The following is a 922-nucleotide window of genomic DNA, read 5'->3' as shown; positions in this document are numbered from 1 at the left end:
TCTTCTGCATTTCTTTCGCCGAGTTAATCTTGACTTGTGTATATCGAAAGTAGATGAAAGCGAGAAGAAGATAGTTGAGGTAACAAAAGAAAATGACGCAGAAGAAGAAGAGAAAAGCTTGGAATTGCCAGGTAAGACCATTTGCCTGAACTACTGAAGATGTGATGGAATTAAAATTCGACTCGGACGTTGGAAGCATCAAACAGGAAATGATCGAATAGGTAGGAGTTGAGAAGCCTCGGAACTCCACCCCCAAGATGGTATAGCCTAGACGGACAAAACAAGAAGGAAAGAAAAGAGAGACCAAGAAAGAAAGAAAGAAGACGAGAGAAAGAAAGAAGATGAGAGAAAGATGGAGAGAAAGACGAAAAAGAATAGAAATGCAGGGGAGTAGACACATACACTTGAAATACGGTGTATAGACAGAGGAAGACGGAGAGGACGAAAAGGATGAGGAGAAAGAGGATGAGAGGTGTGAGTATAAAGAGAAAGAAAAGATTTTCTTGGCTTCTTCTCATTCAAAGAGAAAGCAAGCTGATTGAAACTGTCACTGCATAGACACGCGAACATGCATGGACTTATATACGGATATGAAGAGGTGTATGAGATATACATAATATAGCCATACTGTTAGCTGCACCCCCTGTGATGCACGTTATCGTTCTATTTCACTCTCCCTCTCGCTCTTTCCACTTTACACAATCCTCAAATCCAAAGTCAATCTCCTCCTTTTCCCTCTTGTCCTTGAAGACTTCTCTCTCTCTCCTACCGTCAACCGCCTTCATACAAGATCTCTCCCCTTTTTCTTCCTCTCGTAACCAAGGAGTATGGATGTATACACCTACACTTTCTCAGGCTTATATTGCCAGTGTATGTACACTTGGGAAGGTGGGTGTATGTACACCCACCTTCCCAAGTGTAC

The 922-nt window shown here is 42.1% G+C and overlaps 1 protein-coding gene across 1 annotated transcript; it reads right to left on the bottom strand.

Annotated features, from left to right (window-relative positions):
- Nucleotides 1–16: 16 nt before the first annotated feature.
- On the bottom strand, nucleotides 17–181 carry CSUI_009212 (polycystin cation channel protein; the record flags this gene model as incomplete). Its single annotated transcript, XM_068069328.1, has 1 exon — nucleotides 17–181. A coding segment is annotated over one exon (165 nt), but the record flags the coding sequence as incomplete, so codon positions are not given.
- Between the last annotated feature and the right edge of the window lie 741 nt (nucleotides 182–922).

This window comes from Cystoisospora suis (genome assembly GCF_002600585.1).
Source record: "Cystoisospora suis strain Wien I chromosome Unknown contig_5416, whole genome shotgun sequence".
NCBI lineage: Eukaryota > Apicomplexa > Conoidasida > Eucoccidiorida > Sarcocystidae > Cystoisospora > Cystoisospora suis.
The sequence above is the reverse complement of the archived record's forward strand: the minus strand, read 5'-3'. Positions and strand labels throughout refer to the sequence as shown.